Below are 17,323 nucleotides of genomic sequence, written 5' to 3'. Positions count from 1 at the left end.
TCCCCACACTTTGAAGAGTTTTGATCAGGAAGGGATGCTGTATTTTGTCAAATGCTTTTTCAGCGTCTATTGAGAGTATCATATGGTTCTTGTTCTTTCTTTTATTAATGTGTTCTATCACATACATTGATTTGTGGATGTTGAACCAACCCTGCAGCCCTGGAATAAATCCCACTTGATCGTGGTGAATAATCCTTTTAATGTACTGTTGAATCCTATTGGCTAGTATTTTGGCAAGAATTTTTGCGTCTGTGTTCATCAAGGATATTGGTCTGTACTTCTCTTTTTTGGTGGGATCCTTGTCTGGTTTTGGGATCAAGGTGATGCTGGCCTCATAAAATGAGTTTGGAAGTTTTCCTTCCATTTCTATTTTTTGGAACAGTTTCAGGAGAATAGGAATTAGTTCTTCTTTAAATGTTTGGTAGAATTCCCCTGGGAAGCCGTCTGGCCCTGGGTTTTTGTTTGTTTGGAGGTTTTTGATGACTGTTTCAATCTCCTTACTGGTTATGGGCCTGTTCAGGTTTTCTATTTCTTCCTGGTTCAGTTGTGGTAGTTTATATGTCTGTAGGAATGCATCCATTTCTTCCAGATTGTCCAATTTGTTGGCGTAGAGTTGCTCATAGTATGTTCTTATAATTGTCGGTATTTCTTTGGTGTTAGTTGTGATCTCTCCTCTTTCATTCATGATTTTATTGATTTGGGTCCTTTCTCTTTTCTTTTTGATGAGTCTGGCCAGGGGTTTATCAATCTTATTGATTCTTTCAAAGAACCAGCTCCTAGTTTCATTGATTTTTTCTATTGTTTTTTTTTTTGGTTTCTATTTCATTGATTTCTGCTCTGATCTTTATGATTTCTCTTCTCCTGCTGGGTTTAGGGTTTCTTTCTTGTTCTTTCTCCAGCTCCTTTACGCATAGGGTTAGGTTGTGTACTTGAGACCTTTCTTGTTTCTTGAGAAAGGCTTGTACCGCTATATATTTTCCTCTCAGGACTGCCTTTGCTGTGTCCCACAGATTTTGAACTGTTGTGTTTTCATTATCATTTGTTTCCATGAATTTTTTCAATTCTTCTTTAATTTCCTGGTTAACCCATTCATTCTTTAGAAGGATGCTGTTTAGTCTCCATGTATTTGGGTTCTTTCCAGCTTTCCTCTTGTGATTGAGTTCTAGCTTCAGAGCATTGTGGTCTGAAAATATGCAGGGAATAATCCTAATCTTTTGATACCGGTTGAGACCTGATTTGTGACCCAGGATGTGATCTATTCTGGAGAAGGTTCCATGTGCACTAGAGAAGAATGTGTATTCTGTTGCTTTGGGATGAAATGTTCTGAATATATCTGTGATGTCCATCTGGTCCAGTGTGTCATTTAAGGCCTTTATTTCCTTGTTGATCTTTTGCTTGGATGATCTGTCCATTTCAGTGAGGGGAGTGTTAAAGTCCCCTACTATTATTGTATTATTATTGATGTGTTTCTTTGATTTTGTTATTAATTGGTTGATCTAGTTGGCTGCTCCCACGTTAGGGGCATAGATATTTAAAATTGTTAGATCTTCTTGTTGGACAGACCCTTTGAGTAGGATATAGTGTCCTTCCTCATCTCTTATTATAGTCTTTGGCTTAAAATCTAATTGATCTGGGGCGCCTGGGTGGCTCAGTGGGTTAAGCCGCTGCCTTCAGCTCAGGTCATGATCTCAGGATCCTGGGATCGAGTCCCGCATCGGGCTCTCTGCTCAGCGGAGAGCCTGCTTCCCTTCCTCTCTCTCTGCCTGCCTCTCTTGTGATTTCTCTCTGTCAAATAAATAAATAAAATCTTTAAAAAAAACTCTATAAAAAAAATCTAATTGATCTGATATAAGGATTGCCACCCCAGCTTTCTTCTGATGCCCATTAGCATGGTAAATTGTTTTCCACCCCCTCACTTTAAATCTGGAGGTGTCTTCAGGTCTAAAATGAGTTTCTTGTAGGCAACATACTGATGGGTTTTGTTTTTTTATCCATTCTGATACCCTGTGTCTTTTGATTGGGGCATTTAGCCCATTAACATTCAGGGTAACTATTGAGAGATATGAATTTAGTGCCATTATTAGCCTGTAAGGTGACTGTTACTGTATATTGTCTCTGTACCTTTCTGATCTACTACTTTTAGGCTCTCTCTTTGCTTAGAGGACCCCTTTCAATATTTCCTGTAGAGCTGGTTTGGTGTTTGCAAATCCTTTCAGTTTTTGTTTGTCCTGGAAGCTTTTTATCTCTCCTTCTATTTTCAATGATAGCCTAGCTGGATAGAGTATTCTTGGCTGCATGTTTTTCTAGTTTAGTGCTCTGAATATATCATGCCAGCTCTTTCTGGCCTGCCAGGTCTCTGTAGGTAAGTCTGCCGCCAATCTAATATTTTTACCATTGTATGTTACAGAGTTCTTTTCTCGGGCTGCTTTCAGGATTTTCTCTTTGTCACTAAGACTTGTAAATTTTACTATTAGGTGACGGGGTGTGGACCTATTCTTGTTGACTTTGAGGGGGGTTCTCTGCATCTCCTGGATTTTAATGCTTGTTCCCTTTGCCATATTAGGGAAATTCTCTCCAGTGATTCTCTCCAATATGCCTTCTGCTCCCCTCTCTGTTTCTTCTTCTTCTGGAATCCCAATTATTCTAATGTTGTTTCATCTTATGGTGTCACTTATCTCTCGAATTCTCCCCTCATGGTCCAGTAGCTGTTTGTCCCTCTTTTGCTCGGCTTCCTTATTCTCTGTCATTTGGTCTTCTATATCACTAATTCTTTCTTCTGCCTCATTTATCCTAGCAGTGAGAGCCTCCATTTTTGATTGCACCTCATTAATAGCTTTTTTGATTTCAACTTGGTTAGATTTTAGTTCTTTAATTTCTCCAGAAAGGGCTTTAATATCTCCAGAGAGGGTTTCTCTAATATCTTCCATGCCTTTTTCAAGCCCGGCTAGAATGTTCAGAATCGTCATTCTGAACTCTTGATCTGACATATTACCAATGTCTGTGTTGATTAGGTCCCTAGCCTTCGGTACTGTCTCTTGTTCTTTTGTTTGTGGTGATTTTTTTCCGCCTTGTCATTTTGTCCAGATAAGAGGATATGAAGGAGCAAATAAACTACTAAAAGGGTGGCAAAGACCCCAGAAAAATGCGCTGTAACCAAATCAGAAGAGACCCCAAATTGTGGGGGGGGAGAAAGGGGATAAAAACAGGTTCTGAAAAAAAAAAAAGAAAGAAAAAAATTTAAAAAATAAAACAAATAAAAAAATATAAAAAAGAAAGAAAAAATATATATATGTAGATGAACTAGTCAAAAAACGTTAAAAAAGAAAAGGGTAAAAGTTTTAAAAAATTTAGCAGAAGAAGAAAAAAGAAAAAAGAAAAAAAAATTGAAAAAAGAAAAAAAAATTGAAAAAAGAAAAAAAAATTGAAGTAGCCGCAAGACTAAAGAATCATGGGGAGAAAGCCATGAGTTCCGTGCTTTGCTTTCTCCTCCTCTGGAATTGCTCTGCTGTCTTAGGCATTGAACCTGCTTTCTCCTTGATAGATGAACTTCGTCCTGGCTGGTTATTTTATTGATCTTCTGGGGGAGGGGCTTGTTGTAGTGACTCTCAAGTGTCTTTGCCCGAGGCGGGATTGCACCGCCCTTACCGGCGGCCGGACTAAGTAATCGGCTCGGGTTCGCTTTTGGGAGCTTCTGTTCCCTGAACGCTTTCCGTAGAGTTCCGGAGGATGGGAATGAAAATGGCGGCCTCCCAGTCTCCGGCCCGGAGGAGCCGAGAGCCTGGGGCCCCACTCCTCAGTGCGCCCCCAGAGGACAGCACCCAATCACTCCCGTATCCCCAGCTTCTAGCCGCGCTCCGAGCTCACCCAGCCCGCGACCAGTTCAAGGTAACCCTGAGCTGAGAGTTCAGTCCTCGGCTCTGTCTCTGCAGCTGGCTTCTCCGTTCTAATACCTGCGAGCTCTGCGACACTCCGACACCCCCGATCCTTCTGTGACCCTGCGGGACCTGGGGCCACGCTGACCCCGCGTGGGCTTTACCCTGGTTTAGCCTCTGGAGCAATGTCCCTCAGTGGAACAGACTTTTAAAAGTCCTGATTTTGTGCTCCGTTCCTCCGCCGCTTGCCGGGAGCCGGCCCCTCCCCCCGCGGTCTATCTTCCCGTCGTTTTAGATTCACTTCTCCGCCAGTCCTACCTTTCAGAAAGTGGTTGATTTTCTGTTTCTAGAGTTGCTGTTCTTCTTCTCTTCACTCTCCCGTTGGATTTGTAGGTGTTTGCAATGTTTAGATAAGCTATCAAGCTGATCTCCTGCTACCTGATGTAGTCTCAGGCTGCTACTTCTCCGCCATCTTGACTCCTCCCCCCTTCCATAAGCTTTTTAAAGAGCAGAAAAGAACAATGGTATTTAAATGTTCAGACCCTAGAAAAATTAAAACTTAACAATATAAAATAAAAATGTACTTAAAAATGAAGTTTACATATAAGTGAAATCATTTTGTGTCTTTCTCTGTCTGACTAATTTCATGTAGCATAATGCCCTTAAGGTCCATCCATGTTGTCACAAATGTCAGGACTTCCATATTTTTATGGCTGAATAGTATTTCATTGTATAGATATACCATATTTTCCTTATCCATTCACCCATCATTAGATTCAGGTTTCCATGTCTTGGCTATTGTAAATAATGCTGCAATGAATAGCAGGTACTTTTTTTTAGTTAGTGTGGATAACTTTTTGAGTTAGTGTTTGTGTTTCCTCCAGGTATGGAATTAATGAAGCATATGGTAGTTCTATGTTTAATCTTTAGAGGAAACTCCAAACTGTTTTCCTGCACCAGCAGTGCAGAGATTTCCCTTTTCTCCACATCCTCACCAACATTTGTTATCTCTTGTCTTTTTGGTAATGGCCAATCTAACAGGTGTGAGGTGATATGTCATTATGGTTTCCATTTGTATTTCACTGATTATTAGTGATACTAAGCACCTTTTCATGTACCTTTTGGTCATCTGGATGTCTTCTTTGGGAAGAAATATCTGTTCAGATCCACTTTTTAAAGATTTTATTTATTTGAGAGAGAATGAGAAAGAGAAAAAGCATGAGAGGGGGGAGATCAGAGGGAGAACCAGACTCTCTGCCAAGCAGGGAGCCCAATGTGGGGCTCTATGCTGAGACTCCAGGATCATGATCTGAGCTGAAGGCAGTTGCTTAACCAACTGAGCCATCTAGGTGCCCCCATATCCATTTTTCAATCAGATTGTTTGCTTTTGAGTTGTATAAGTTTTTTTTTATGTATTTTGGATATTAACCCCTTATCAGAGATATCATTTGCAAATATTCTTTCCCTTTCAGTAGGTTACCCTTTCATTTTATTCATGGTTTCCATTGCAGTGCAGAAGCTTTTTAGTTTGATGTTATATGATTGTTTATTTTTGTATTTTTATGTATATAAAGACATGTATTATATATATCATATAATTCTTATCTATGAGTGTTGGCCTAGTAGAAGTTGCTTGACCATTACTAGAAATAAAATCCTATACATTACGTTAATAGATTTAATAGAAGAGTTCTTTCCAAATGATATTTATTTTTTTTATTTTTTTAAATTTCTTTTCAGCATAACAGTATTCATTGTTTTTGTACCAAACCCAGTGCTCCATGCAATACGTGCCCTCCCTATTACCTACCACCTGGTTCCCCCAACCTCCCACCCCCCGCTCCTTCAAAACCCTCAGGTTGTTTTTCAGAGTCCATAGTCTCTCATGGTTCATCTCCCCTTCCAATTTCCCTCAACTCCCTAATGATATTTAAATAGGCAACTTCCTCTAACAAAATTCTGTCTTGGGTACCTAGCAGTGCACAGTGAATATATGTTGAAAATTCCAGTTAGAGATGTTAGTATTCCATCTTACTGGGTTCCAACCAGAAATGTAATAATCCTTGTTGGGAGCTATTTTGGGGGGATCAAACCTTTTTAGCAACTTGGGCTAGAAAACCGGGTTTTCTATCTCATCCTTATAACTATATACTCAATTAAATAGTTGACTTGGGTCTATTCTTATGATTACTCTCTTGATTCAGATTAGGTCAAGGATTGGCTACTGTCCTCAAAATGACCCCATTCTCAACCACATGACAGGTCAGGAAATGCTGATGATGTATGCCAGGCTGCGAGGGGTCCCTGAACCAGACATTTGCAAGTATGTGGAAACCTTTTTGTATGCAATGCACCTGGAAACAAATGCTGATGAGTTTGTCCACATATACAGGTCAGACATAGTGCTGTTGCAATTAAGCTGCCTACTTGTGTTTCTACTGTTTAGAATGAATACCTGCAAACTCAATCTGGTCCATCTGTCACACAGGGGCAATGGCTGTGAAATAGCCCAAGGTCCTGTCAGGGTTCAGAGGTCAGGAATAAGGCAGATCCCACCTATATGAATTTAACCTTTTGCAGACTTGAGCTGTAGACTTCACATTTTATTTTTAAAAAGTACCTTCATCCTTATCTCTGTATTGTTTTTTCTTTCCCTAAAACAAAAATATTTTACCAATAATGATGCTGAAATAAATTACCCAGAAAAGTCATTTCAATGAAAATGAATTGATACATACATTTGGACTTGGGCCCGCTGCTTTGTGAGTCATATCAAATCAGCATTATGTATATACATGAGCTAATTCCTATGAATTAATGACATGTGTACCCTTATCTTCTTTCTCCTCTACTTTCTCCTTTGACAATAAAGTGAAGGAAACAGACGTAGACTGAACACTGCTATTGCCCTAATGGGAAAATCCTCAGTTGTCTTCCTGGATGAGCCATCTACTGGCTTAGATCCAGCATCCAGGTGCCTGCTATGGGACACAATTACATGGATGTGTAAAAGAGGCAAATCTATTGTTGTAACTTCCCACAGGTATGACACATTGGGAAGCTTGGTTGAGAGTTAGAAGAGTATAGGAGGGAATTAGGTGGAGCCAGAAATAAAGGCAGTGAATTCTTAAGTATATGAGCTACATAGGAGGGATTGTGGATAGAGGCTGATTCTTCGCTGATGCCAGAAATCCTCAGTTGAATTCAGTAATCCAGAAATTGACAGGATAAGAAGTTAAGGAACTGTTCCTATTGTTATTTAGGAATCGACTGCTTTGAATCTTAAGATTTCCTCTTCCCAAATATGGTCTTAGTGGTGATTATCTGCATTACTGAGCTTTCCTATAGCAACTGTTACTTTGTAATCCTAGCTCTGTTTTGAGATATGGAATTTGCCTGCTGAAAGGCAATCTCTTCAACCATATTTCCTTTGTCTCCCTAGCATGGAAGAATGTGAGGCCCTCTGTACCAGACTAGCCATCATGGTAAAGGGGAGGTTCAAGTGCCTGGGCAGCCCTCAGCACTTAAAGAACAAGTTTGGTAATGCATACACTCTAACAGCAAAGATTAAGTTTGAAAACAATGAAGATAAACTAGAGAAGTTCAAAGAATTCATGAGAGCAACTTTCCCAGGTAATGTAGGCAGGACCTCTTTGTGATGACTGTGTTAAGTTTTTACATTGTTCTGCTTCATATCTTCAATAATTAACCTTTCCTGCAAGTTATTTTTACTGAGCTTTTTAGTGTATGTTTGTGTGTATGTGTGTGTATAATTGGAATAATTTCTCTATATTATCCATGATCTCTTAGCACGTACTTTCTCAAAACAGTAGAGGCTCTCACCAGTCTATTATGGGAATCAACCAGAGAGACAAACCTCTTCATATGTATTCATCTAGAATTAAGTTATTGAGATTGTCTGTTTTTTACCCTTGATAACTTTTTTAAAGATTTTATTTATTTATTTATTTATTTATTTGAGGGAGAGAGGACAAGAGAGAGAGAGCGCAAGCAGTGGGGCATGGTAGAGGGAGAGGAAGAAGCAGACTCCCAGTTGAACAGGGGGCCTAATGCAGGACTAGATCCTAAGACCCTGGAATGGTGACCTGAGCCAAAGGCAAATGTTTAACCAGCTGAGCCACCCAGGTGCCCTCCCTTGATAATTCATGGTTTCCTCTTGACCATGTATCTTCTGCCTTTCCTTGGTCCCTAAGACAAGCAATGCTTATGAAATGCAAACTAGGAAAATAAACTTCCTTTACTCCTTTCAAGGAGATAATCTAGATGTGTAACACATAAAAATCAATCATTCTGCTTTTGTGGCTAAACTCAGTAAGTGCTTCTCTGTGCTCATGGTACAGAGTCATTGACAGCCAACTCTATTTACTTCTATTCCCACTACTTTCATCATTAAGCAGTGACATGGTAAACCTTTTAAGAATTTTTATTTCCTTAGTCTCCAGCTTGAGTGATCACTCTGTCAACAATGTCAGGATACAAGATTAAAAACATGGAGGCTACAATGATGAAAAAGCAGTAAATGGTATTGTATTGCACTAAGGAAGTCACAGTAATAAAAGAAAGGAGTATATGATAGGAAATGGATATGATAGGATACACAAGCGTGCATGCTCAATTAAGGGGAAAACCACTATATGGGAAAGATCATTAATTCAGTATTAACTATATTAACTATACCTAGATATCCAGATAAATATGTCTGTTGGGCAGTTGAATATTCATTTAGTCATTCATTCATATGATAAAGATTTATGGAGTGCTTACTGCCTGCAGTGCTCAAGTTATGGAATTAACTACACAGTATCATATATGCTCTTTCAAATGTATATTTCTTTCTTTTCTCCTTTTCTGGATAATCTTTAGGTATGTTATTCAGAATAGGGGAAAAGAAAGAAAATAGTGGCTCTTTCTATAGCATGGCAGATTGTACTCTCAAAAAGATTCTTCTATTACATACTGGAAACATAAAGTAGAATTGCATTTTAATTATTTGCTTAGACTGATAAGGAAAATGAGAAAATTCAAAAAACCAAAACAGAACAGAAAAAAAAATCAAGCTGAAACTTGATAGTAAAAATTTAAAAATTCAAAAGCTGATTTGTCTGAAGCAAATTCCAATACCAGTACTGAGATAGCAGGTGAAACTTTGGCCTCATGGCAATGTTGGACAGATTAACCTAAGATTCCCATAGTAAGCAAGGACCTTCAAAAATGAACAGATGCTCTGGTTTCAAGCCCAGCATGTAAGAAATTTGGAAATTGCTACTCTGTCCTAACAACTAAAAAGCTGAACAAACTGTTTCCTTTGCTGTGCAGAAGCTTTTGATCTTGATGAAGTCCCAAAAATTCATTTTCGCTTTTGTTTCCTTTGCCTTTGGAGACATATCTTGAAAGAAGTTGCTGTGGCTGATATCGAAGAGGTTACTACCTATGTTCTCCTCTAGGATTCTGATGGATTCCTGTCTCACATTGAGGTCTTTTATCCATTTCGAGTTTATCTTTGTGTACAGTGTAAGAGAATGGTCGAGTTTCATTCTTCTACATATAGCTGTCCAGTGTTCCCAGCACCATTTATTGAAGAGACTGTCTTTTTTCCACTGTATATTTTTTCCTGTTTTGTTGAAGATTATTTGACCATAGAGTTGAGCGTCCATACCTGGGCTCTTTACTCTGTTCCACTGGTCTATGTGTCTGTTTTTATGCCAGTACCATGCTGTCTTTGTGATCACAACTTTGTAGTAAAGCTTTGAAATCAAGTAACGTGATGCCCCCAGTTTTGTTTTTGTTTTTCAACATTTCCTTAGCAATTCAGGGTCTCTTCTGATTCCATACAAATTTTAGGATTATTTGCTCCAGCTCTTTGAAAAATACCGGTGGAATTTTGATCGGAATGGCATTACAAGTATAGATTGCTCTAGGCAGTATAGACATTTTAACAATGTTTATTCTTCCAATCCAAGAGCATGCAAGATCAAAAGCTTCTGCACAGCAAAGGAAACAGTCAGCAAAACAAAGAGGCAACCCATGGAATGGGAGAAGATATTTGCAAATGACAGTACAGACAAAAGGTTGATATCTGGGATATATAAAGAACTCCTCAAACTCAACATACACAAAACAGATAATCATAACCAAAAAAGGGCAGAAGATATGAACAGACACTTCTCCAATGAAGACATACAAATGGCTATCAGACACATGAAAAAATGTTCATCATCACTAGCCATCAGGGAGATTCAAATTAAAACCACACTGAGATACCATCTTACACCAGTTAGAACAGCCAAAATTAGCAAGACAGGAAACAACATGTGTTGGAGAGGATGTGGAGAAAGGGGAACCCTCTTATGCTGTTGGTGGGAATGCAAGTTGGTGCAGCCACTTTGGAGAACAGTGTGGAGATTCCTGAAGAAATTAAGAATAGAGCTTCCCTATGACCCTGCAATTGCACTGCTGGGTATTTACCCCAAAGATACAGATGTAGTGAAAAGAAGAGCCATCTGTACCCCAATGTTCATAGCAGCAATGGCCATGGTCGCCAAACTGTGGAAAGAACCAAGATGCCCTTCAACGGATGAATGGATAAGGAAGATGTGGTCCATATACACTATGGAGTATTATGCCTCCATCAGAAAGGATGAATACCCAACTTTTGTAGCAACATGGACTGGACTGGAAGAGATTATGCTGAGCGAAATAAGTCAAGCAGAGAGAGACAAGTATCATATGGTTTCACTTATTTGTGGAGCATAACAAAGAACATGGAGGACATGGGGAGATGGAGAGGAGAAGGGAGTTGAGGGAAATTGGAAGGGGAGATGAACCATGAGAGACTATGGACTCTGGAAAACAACCTGAGGATTTTGAGGGGGCGGGGGGTGAGAGGTTGGGGGAACCAGGTGGTGGGTAATAGGGAGGGCACATATTGCATGGAGCACATGGTGCAAAAACAATGAATACTGTCACACTGAAAAGAAATTTTTTTCCCATTTTATTTATTTTTTCAGTGTAACAGTATTCATTCTTTTTGCACAACACCCAGTGCTCCGTGCAAAGGAATTTTAAAAAAATAATGTGATCATTAAAAAAAAATACTGAACAAACTGAAAAATCAACAAACTCTTCTAGACTCTAAAAGAGAAATGATGAAACAGGGCAAACCACTGCAGCCAAGATTGGAAAGACAGGCAAATACAGGAAGTCCTGGTTTACCAAAGCAGAGACTTAAAAGAAGAAAGCACATTGATAACCAGGGCCAGGGTAAGAAACCCTGAACTTAACTGAATTGCTAGGTGTGCTGTGTGGCTAATTCTGAGAGGTAACAATGCCAGGGAAGGCAAACATGGGTATTTCTACAACCAGATTGCCACAGTAAATATCAGACAAAAAAACCCTGCATATTTCCCACAGGGAGAAGGGAAGAGGAATCATTTTGAAATATACCAGACAGCTCTTTGTAACAAGGCCTGTTCTCAGGAGGAAACTAGTTAAACTAAACCAAACTGAATAGAGTATAACCAGAGCCTGATCTTGAAGAAGGGTGATACCCAATTCTAGCTATCTTTTTCCACGTTAGGGAGGAGGAACAAAAAAAGAGAGAAACTTGTGAACTTTATAATCCAGAGGCATAGGCTCAGTAAAAGTGTGAGAGTTACATAGGCTTCTCCCCAGCACCACACCACCAGATTACTAATGGCCTAATTACAGCCGTTCGTTTTTCCCAAGAAGTCTGGCTATCAGGAAAAAATTACAAAGCATGCAAAAAGCAAAAAACACAATTTGAAGAGACAGAACAAACATTAGACCAGACATGGCAAGGATGTTGGAATTATCAGACCAGTAACTGAAAACAACTATGATTAACATGCTCAAGGCTATAATGAATACAGTAGATAGCAAATAAGAACAGATGGGCAATATAAGCAGATTGAGGGAAATCCTATCTAAGAACAAAAAGTAATGCTTGAGATAAAAAAAACTATTATAGAAATGAAGAATACATTTTATGGACTTATTATTAGACTGGACTTGGCTGAGGAAAGAATCTCTGAGCTAGAGGACATATCAATAGAATCACAAAAAACCAAAAAGCAAAGAAAACAAAGACAAAAAAAAAACAGAATATGCAGACTGTAGGACAACTACAAAATGTGTAATGTATGTATGTATAATGGGAATACAGAAGAAAAAAAGAGAAAGGAACAGAAGAAATATTTGAAACCATAATGACTGAGATCTCCCCCAAATTAATGTCAACACCAAACCACAGATCAAGGAAGTTCAGAGAACATCAACAGGATAAAAGTAAAACAAACAAACAAAAAACCACACCCAGGCATATAATTTTTCAAATACCAAAAATCATAGAAAAAGAAAAAATCTTGAAAGAAACCAGAGGAAAAATACACCTCATCTTCAAGGAACAAAGATAACAGTCACATCCAACTCCTCAAAAACCATGAAAGTAGGGGTGCCTGGGTGCTCAGTTAGTTAAGCATGTACATTTGGCTCAGGTCCTGATCTCAGGGTTGTGGGATTGAGCCCCATGTCAGGCTCTCTGCTCAGTGGGAAGTCTGCTTCTCCCTCTCCCTCTTCCCCTCCCCCATTCATGCTGGCTCTCTCTCTCTCTCTCTGAAATAAATAAATAAAATTAAAAAAATAATAATAACATGCAAGTAAAGAGTGAAGTGAAATATTTAAAGTGCTGAGAGAATAAAACTACCAACATAGAATTCTGTACCTAGAGAAATTACCCTTCATTGTGAAGGAGAAATAAAGACTTTGCCAGGTAAGAAAAGAAAAAAATTGAGGGAATGTTTTGCCAGTAGATGTGCCTTGCAAGGTATGTTAAAAGCAGTTCTTTAGGGAGAAGGGAAATGATGCAGGTCAGAAAACTCATATCTATGTAAACAAAGGAAGAGTATCAGAGAAGGAATAAGTAAAGATAAAAATGAAAACTTTTATTTTTTTCTTATTCTCAACTGACCTAAAAGATAAAAATTTGTTCAAAGTAATAAGAGAGTGATGTAATCAAAATGACCAAATATGAGTTTTCTACTATCTTCTCTACAAAGAACACCCACATGCATAAAGCCCCTTTGTGGAAGTTGGAGAGTCCAGTAGAGAAATTCTAGCACATCAGTAAGCAGAAATTCCAAGATTGTTCATTTTGATGAGGGGAAGAGAAACAATTTCACTTTACCAGTGTCACCCTGACCACAATGTGACACAGCTCAGTGCCAAGAGAAACCTTCTTTACCTTCAGTTCCTCCCATGAAGTAAAGTAAGAATGAATGAGTAAACACTTGGCTTCCCAAGTTGTGAGGGACACTGGCAAAGAGATACACTTTTGTCTTGCTCCAACCAGAATACTGAGATGCACTGCATGACTGGAGCAAGGACAATCTGGGAGAACAGCAGCAGCCAAGACTCTCAGAAGTCATTGAAGAGAGGCAGATCCTACAAATCACTTTGAAGACCCCATCAAAAAGTCTGCCCATGAGCAGCTGTTAACACCTTGACTACAATTCCCACAAATGGTCCACAAACACCAGTTATGCTTCATGCAAGTCACCCACATGAATATCCTGTGGCTGGCTTCCTATGTGCAACCCCAAGGGTGTCAAGAGTGAGACTTTGCAAATGACTGGTGTGCACACAGAGGGAGCTGGTCCAAATCTATGGGATTGGAAGAAGGTACACAAATTTAAGCATTCAGCATCATGCTATGGAAAACAAAGAATATACTCTTATCACCTAGACTAGCATAGCAGAATTGACAGGATTGTCTTAAAAATTCACTTCCAAGAGGGAACAAGTAGACTTCCCACTGAGCAGGGAGCCCAACACAGGGCTCGATCCAAGGACCCCAAGATCATGACCTAAGCTGAAAGCAGATTCTTAACCAACTGAGCCACCCAGGCACCCCTCAGCATTATCTTAACACCAAAACAGGGCAGGAGTGCCTGGGTGGCTCAGTTGGTTAAGCATCCATCTTTTGATCTCAGCTGAGGTCTTGATCTTGGGGTCAAAATTTCAAGCCCAGCTTTGGGCTCCATACTGGGAAGCCTACTAAAAAAGAAGAAGGAGGAGGAGAAGGAGAAGAAGAAAGAAAGAAAAGGAAAAAAAAAACCAGACATACCACAATCATCCAGTGTGATTTATCCCATGGTTACAAGGCTGATTCAGCATTCGAAACAGATCTAATAAAATCCAACACATCAATAGGCTAAAGAAGAAAAATTCCATGACTCTATCAATAAATGTAGAAAAAGCATTTGACAAACTTCAACACCTACTTACGGTTTTTTAAATTTGCAGTATACTAGTAACAGATAGGAATATGCTTAATGAGATAATGAATGTCTACGAAAACCTATAGCTACCAACATAGTTAAATGTGAGAAACTTGAAGCTTTCCTACTAGAGCCAGGAATAAGGCAAGGATGCCCCATCTAACCACTGCTCTTCAACACTGTACTTGAGAACTCGGCTAAAGACAAGAAAAGGAATAAAAGACATACAGATTAAGAAGGAAGGAATGTGTTTTTTTTTTCCCATTGATGACAAGATTGACACATTAGAAAATCTGAAAGATGGGGGCGCCTCGGTGGCTCAATGGGTTAAAGCCTCTGCCTTTGGCTCAGGTCATGATCCCAGGGTCCTGGGATCAAGTCCCGCATTGGGCTATCTGCTCAGCGGGGAGCCTGCTTTCCTTCTCTCTCTCTCTCTCTCTGCCTCTCTGCCTACTTGTGATCTCTGTCAAATAAATAAAATCTTAAAAAAGAAAGAAAATCTGAAAGATGGACCAAAACCTCTGGGAATTAATAAGTGGTTAAAGCAAGGCTGTAGGATACAAGCTTAATATACAAAAGTCAATGACTTTCCTGCATACAATCAATGAACAAGTAGAGTTATAATTTGAAAAAACAGTGCCATATACATTAGCACCCCCCCAAAATGGTATACATAGGTATAAATCTAACAAAATATATAGAAGATCCACATGAGAAATACTACAGAACTGTGATGAAGGAAGTTGAAGAAGAACCAAATAAAGGTAGAGATATTCCATGGTCATGGATAGGATAAGTATCTTTGTGGCTATCAATAAACTGATTCTAAAGTTTATATGGAGAAGCAAAAGTTCCAAAATAGTCAATATGATCGAAAAAGAAGAAGTTGTAGGACTGACAGTACCTGACTTCAATACGTAATTAAGGTACTACAATCAAGGCAAAAGTCACACTCTTGTTTCTGCAGTGAATAGGTCAGCCCTATTCACTAGGAAGAGGACTAGACAGTTTGGTGAAAACTAGGAGGTAGGGATCATTTGGGGGCCATTTAGAAGGCTGGATACCATACCATATATCCACCAACAACAGAGGTGTAGTCATACACTGACAACTCTATAGTAATGAACACAAATGAAGGACAGTTATACACAGCAACACTGATGAATCTTAAAAATATAATGATTGAGAGAAGCCAGATACGAATAATACAGACTGTGTTATTGCACTCGTGTGAAGTACAAAAAAGGCAAAATCAAATTATAGTATTTATGTTTCCATACTTAGCTAAAGCTAATAAAACCATAAAGAACAGGAAAATAAATGCTTACATAGAGAAGAAGTGAGTCACTAGTGGCACATAGCTGACTTCTGGGTTGCTGAGTTTCAGTCACGTTTGTTAGCTTTATTATAATTCACTGAGGTGTACATTTATGTTCCATACGTATTACATAGTTTATATGTTTGATGTATTTCCCAATTTGAAAAGTTTTTTGAAATATTACTTCATGTAATTTATTTAGGGACTCATGACAAGATAAAATCAGTATTATTGATATGTACATTTAAAAATATATTAATTTCAATTAATTCCATTTGCAATAATGTCCAGTTGTGTGATAATACATAAAAGTGCATCCTATTAGTTAGGAATGGCTACAGTATTACTACCAGATTTTCAAAATCCTATTTCTCCAGTGACTGCCTTCACATTTATGTTTTATTATTATGATTTTTAAAATGTTTACAGTATTATTACCAGATTTTCAAAAATCCCATTTCTCCAGTGAATGCCTTCACATTTATGTTTTATTATTATGATTTTTAAAATTTCCTTTAGGATGAAGACTGCCTAGTCATTAGAATATTATAGAGATCCTAAACATACACACACACACACATGTGCACACACATACCCATATACACACACACCTGGAGAAAGAAACCACACCCAAATTTTATGAGCAGTTTCAGGACAATGGAACATTAGGATTCATGTAAGTCAGGTTTGGCAAAGTAAGTGTATGAGCCTGCTGTGATTATCTGACCCTCTGTAATTTTTATAAACTATAGATATTAAGACCATACTTTACATGGATGTAAATCTATTGAAATATTTAACAAAGTGGCAATATACTAAAAAAGAATGGGCTTTGGGATTATATTGTCTTTTATGTTAACATATATTCTCTCTTCCATTGGTGTGGACATTTGGGATGGTATTTATTTAGGAATTTTGGAAAACTCTTATCACATATGGGGCCCCTTCTGTTACTTTCCTTTCTTAGGTAACATCAAACACCAGGAGCATCAAGGGATTATTAGCTACTATATTCCCAAAGAGGAAATCTGCTGGGGAAAGGTGATTGTAGAAATCATACTCTTCTAACATTATGTGTAACAGGACTGATAGAAGGAGGCATTGCGATTCAAACATAAGGAATGGGAGCCTGACATTGGCAGAAGAGAACATTTGTTGCTTTTCAAAAGCACCTATAGTTTGAGATTTCTGACCCTAAATTCTATTATTCTATACCATCAAAAGAATGAAAATGGAAAACTGCCTCCTCTCTATTTTTCAGCCCTCTTTTCCTTCTACTTTCTAGCTTCCCCCTTCTGTGTCTTTTTGTCCCTAAGCATATGCCTGGCAGGAATTGGGGAACGATGGGGTGGGGGGAAAGGGTCACTGGAGATATTACAATAGTAATACCATCTTTTTCTTTCTTCCCCTGTTGAAGGTGTTTAATATTTTGGAGGAAGCCAAAGTGCTATTCAATCTAGAAGACTATTCTGTCAGTCAAATAACACTGGAGCAAGTCTTCCTGACCATTGCTAATATTGATAAAACGGAAAATATTTGAGAAATAAAAGTGCTATGAGATTCAGTTCCAACCAGTGACCATTATGTCTTGTCTAGATTGTTGCATGCAAGTAGATACAGAGGGAAAAATTTGTAATCTTTGGAGATTAAGATAATGACCTGTTGTAAAGAACTGAACTGTAAAGGGTCTGAGATTTTACCCTAAGTGAAAGTTACCGCTTTGGCGTGCCACAGTTTCACAAATACTGGCAGAAGACATTGGAATCTTGGGTCAAAGACACAGGAATTTGAAATCAATGAGAGATAGGCTTTGTTTA

At 38.6% G+C, this 17,323-nt stretch overlaps 1 protein-coding gene across 1 annotated transcript in view; it reads left to right on the top strand.

Moving 5' to 3' along the window:
- Positions 1 to 17,046, top strand: part of LOC123933607 (phospholipid-transporting ATPase ABCA3-like) — a 189,307-nt gene extending 172,261 nt beyond the window's left edge. The window contains exons 26-30 of the mRNA XM_045992947.1: positions 6,077 to 6,264; positions 6,745 to 6,915; positions 7,315 to 7,505; positions 16,474 to 16,547; positions 16,924 to 17,046. Of these exons, the coding sequence (XP_045848903.1) occupies positions 6,077 to 6,264; positions 6,745 to 6,915; positions 7,315 to 7,505; positions 16,474 to 16,547; positions 16,924 to 17,046 (747 nt within the window). The remainder of the gene's footprint in view (positions 1 to 6,076; positions 6,265 to 6,744; positions 6,916 to 7,314; positions 7,506 to 16,473; positions 16,548 to 16,923) is intronic.
- Positions 17,047 to 17,323: the final 277 nt, after the last annotated feature.

Source organism: Meles meles, chromosome 21 (assembly GCF_922984935.1).
Source record: "Meles meles chromosome 21, mMelMel3.1 paternal haplotype, whole genome shotgun sequence".
Taxonomy (NCBI): domain Eukaryota; kingdom Metazoa; phylum Chordata; class Mammalia; order Carnivora; family Mustelidae; genus Meles; species Meles meles.
Note: the sequence above shows the minus strand (reverse complement) of the source record. Positions and strands in the feature narration are given on the sequence as shown.